Source organism: Anarrhichthys ocellatus, unplaced genomic scaffold (genome assembly GCF_004355925.1).
Source record: "Anarrhichthys ocellatus isolate YVR2014 unplaced genomic scaffold, GSC_Weel_1.0 scaffold4591, whole genome shotgun sequence".
Lineage (NCBI taxonomy): Eukaryota > Metazoa > Chordata > Actinopteri > Perciformes > Anarhichadidae > Anarrhichthys > Anarrhichthys ocellatus.
In genome coordinates, this window is record NW_022284565.1 from 1 (window position 1) to 4,252 (window position 4,252).

General features: G+C 41.0%; 1 protein-coding gene across 1 annotated transcript; it reads left to right on the forward strand.

Moving 5' to 3' along the window:
- Positions 1–55: 55 nt before the first annotated feature.
- Positions 56–3,911, forward strand: LOC116379561 (protein mono-ADP-ribosyltransferase PARP14-like; the record flags this gene model as incomplete). The annotated part of the gene is made up of 7 exons (XM_031841515.1): positions 56–205; positions 393–455; positions 1,145–1,330; positions 1,867–2,070; positions 2,519–2,637; positions 2,734–2,969; positions 3,065–3,911. Coding segments are annotated over 7 exons (1,241 nt in total), but the record flags the coding sequence as incomplete, so codon positions are not given.
- Positions 3,912–4,252: the final 341 nt, after the last annotated feature.

Here is a 4,252-nt window from a genome sequence, read left to right on the forward strand (position 1 = left end):
TAATCTGTGACTTTAGAGACGGAACGGTGAGTTTAATCTGTGATTTTTGTGTCAGCCTCCTTCGGCCAGGTGTCGTCTCCCACCCTTGGTGTGTACCAGATGCAGATGGGTCGGCTAAATCTCGAGGTGTCGACTGGAGACATCACCAAGGAGGCCTGTGACGCCATCATCAACTCCTCCAATCAGGAATTTACCCTTAAATCAGGTGACCATCCCTCTTTATTTCCTCCTCTTCCTCTGTTTGGTTTAGAGTCAATATCACAGTAAAAGTAGTTTACTGAACAATCCTTGTAGAATTCAATGAAGAAAACATTTCATCTTAAATTCCCTTCTGACTTCCAGCAGCATCGTTTATTGGACCTGTTCTTCTTCTTCTTTGTATAACTTCTCAGGAGTGTCGAAGGCGATCTTGGACTCCGCTGGATTAACAGTTCAGTTGGAGTGCTCACAGATCGGTATGTAGCTGGAATTTAATCTTCATTCATCCACAACACTGTGGATATTATTTAACTATTTCTTCAATTACTTTTAAATAATATTGTAACTATTCAACTATTACAATTAACTGATATTTTAACCATTTATCCATTAATTACGGCGCTCAGTAAACTGTTTGGCCATTTCAGCCGCGGTCGTGTATCTCCTCTTAAAATCAATAACATGTCTACATCTTTATATACGGCAAAGCTTGTGGGCGCCAACAGGAGCTTAATGGTGCATTCAGGTGTACCTCAGAAACCTGAAAGAAACTCCAGCTGTTCCCTCCTGCCATCTAGTGGATCTTCTTCTTGTTGTTTAACAGTTTGTCCCCACTTGACTGCTGGAATAAATAATCGTTATTACACATTAAATAAAGTATTTAAAGGTGACCTTATGGACACAGTGTGCTACAATCCCTAAATATGTCACACTTGGTACCATGTAGCGTTCTCTTCTTAAAGAACAGGTCAGGATATGAACCGCGACCTTAAAATCAAAAGTCAAATGGAATTGTGGATTTGGGAAAACCGTAACCTGCTACTTTTAGTTCACACTTACCCGTCATATTTAGTTTAACATTTGATAAAATGTATTCCTGTCTTTTAGCCAATGCATTTTGACTTTCTAACCAGTTAGTGCACCTTCCTGTATCTTCTCTCTGCAGTGAGTTCTCCGGGTTACCAGCCCGGTATGTTCATCATGACGTCGGCCGGCCTGCTGCCCAGCAGACACATCATCCACGTCGTGGGCCAGAACGATCCTGCAAACATCAGGGACCTGGTCTACTCGGTGCTGAAGTACTGCGAGGAGAACAGGCTCAGCTCGGTCTCCTTCCCAGCTCTGGGAACAGGTCAGAGCAAACAAACACATTTATATTAATGCTTATTTATCTGTTATTATTTGAATCTGATAGAGAAGCTTTGTTTCATTTGTATTGTGTGTTTTTTTAAAAGATAAATCTTCTCCTGAAGCGGCCGATGTGAGACGTAAAGTCTGGTTTCTCTCAAACATTTCCTCTTTCTTCTTCTTCTTCTTCTTAATCTGTTCATCTCTATCATTTCACTGGTTCACTGTGCAGTCATGTTTGGCTGTATTAGAACAGAAGACAGAAGTGAACACCAGCTTCAATGGACAGAACTCAAGACATTTTGACTAAATGTAACTTTTGGAGTTAACAGAATGATCCAACACTTATATCTCTAAGTCTTTTAATGACACACTATAATATGACTTTACAAAATCAGGAGTCACACAGGAATATTGATTCATGAAGTGATTTATTAACAACAAAATATTAAACCAAGAGTAAACCATCAAGTGTCACACACCATTCCGAACCTCTTGTCCATCATAACCATCATCACCGGTCCTCGTCCGTCCCGTCAGGTCAGGGAGGGGTCAACCCGTCGGCGGTGGCGGACAGCATGGTGGGAGCCGTGGTGGACTTTGTGAGGAAGAAGCACCCGAAGTTTGTTTGCAGCGTGAAGATCCTGATCTTCCAGACGGTCATGATGAGGGAGTTTCACAAGAGCATGATGAAGAGAGAGGGGGAGGAGCTGGAGGAGAAGAGCACCTTCGCCAAGATCAAAGGTAATCAGTAAAGTCCAAAGACTCTCGTTGGGATTTTTTCATTCTGTTTATTTTTTTTTCTCATCACTGTATCAACAAGTCTCATGTTCAGACTCAAAACAGCAATGTGTTGGTCCGTCTGTCAACAGTGTCTGACTTCCTGTGTTGTGTTCTCCGCTCCAAACTTATTGGTTCCTACTGAAGACGTAAATCTTTAAAAACACAAGTCATTTCCTAAAACAGCTGGTTACTGTAGTTTTCATCAAACAAACAGGAGGAAATAGTGCATTTTTTGGGGACTATTTTCAGCGACGGATTAACCCACATTTGTTTTCAGCAGGGCGGAGTAACTGTTGAACTTGTTGACTATAACAACAATACAGAAGCTCATCATCCTTTTAAGCGTCTCAGTAAAGCAGAAACTCCAGTTAAAAACCAACTTGTCTGTCTTGTTTTACGTCGTTTTCAGACACTGTCACGTCGTTCTTCCGGGGACTCGGGGACGAGCGACCCGCTACCGAAGGCCCGGTTCTGGAGAGAGAGGAGTTTGAACCCACGGTGTTTCAGCTGTGTGCCGACAACGACAAGGTAAACCTCCAACTATTCACTGTTGTCATTCATGTGAGAGAGGTGACAATATGAAATATGCTCGTAAACTAAACTCCCCACACTCGTTACTCACAGGCCGTGAGTCAGGCTAAGGAAAGGATCCAGGATCTGATTGTGGCCGAGCAGGCGGAGAGAACCATCACAGACCAGTACATCGGGAAGCTGTCGCAGGCCGACATGGACCAGCTGAGGGCCCTGCAGAGGAAACTGACAGTCAGCATCTGTCTGAACCGAGGGCTGGAGGACCAGGAGCCCAACATCCTCCTGGAGGGTCTGACCAGAGACGTCTACACCGCCGAGTCTGCAGTCAGGTCGGCAAATCAATTCATGCAGGAGAACAAAGAAAAATACAAAATGTTTGCATATTCCTTTAAATGTGTGTTGTTGTTTTTTTCTAAACCATCAGGGAAATCATCCACAAGGTGGAGAGGTCGGAGAACTTGAGGACCAAAGCCCTGCTGCTGAGCGGACTGGTGGAGTGGCAGTACCAAGACCAAAGTGGGGCGATGACGTCCTTCGACATTTACACCAACCTGGAGCTGGAGGAGGCTCTGGAGAAGAAACAGAAGAGCGTCAAGATCAAGATCAACAATGAAATGTACATCGCTCAAATCAGGTGCAGAAAGGCAGCGCCGGTGAACGGGCGTAAAGAGGTGGAGCTTCTGAGAAAAGAGGGGAAAGGTGAGTAAAGGAGCGCTACAGGATACACCACCATGTTTCTACATGAACATGTTCAACGAGCACGATGAAAACTAAATCAGTAGACCTTCTGAGGACCTACATCTCGGTTGAGTTGAGTCTCAAAGTAAACGTTCAAACTATCGTCAAATTTTTGTGTTTTTTAATGTCATTATAACAGATAGCACCATGTTCGTTTTCATCTATCACATCAGTAAAAACATGTTTGACCTCCTTTGTTTTCAGGTTCAAGTCAAATCTGCTTCACATCATTCACAGCTTATGAGATCCACTTTAAATTACTTTGAAGTTCACACACAAAGTTAAAGCTGTACAACAGAGATATGACACATTACATACATTTAATATTTTTACTGTTGTTTTTATTCTTATGTTGTAATTTACTTTTTCTATTTTAGCTGAATTCATTTAACTACTTTGATCTTACTCTTATTGCTTCTCTATTTTAACCAGGTGTCGGTATTTCTTCTTATACACTTAATATTTATCACTCACTGCTATTGTACGTACCTACTATTGTATGTACTATTATATATGTAGCGTACTATTATATACCTACTATTATACATACTTATTATATATACGCACTATTATATGTACCTATTATATATATGTAGTGTACTATTATACGTACCTATTATATATATGTACATTATACATACATATTACATATACGTACCTATTATATGTACCTACTATTGTACGTACTATTATATATACGTAGCATACTATTGTACGTACCTAATATTGTACATACCTACTCTTATACATACCTACTGTAATATATATATATATATATATATTATATATCATACATACCTACTGATATACATACCTACTATTGTACATACCTGCTATTGTACGTACCTGCTATTGTACGTACCTGCTATTGTAC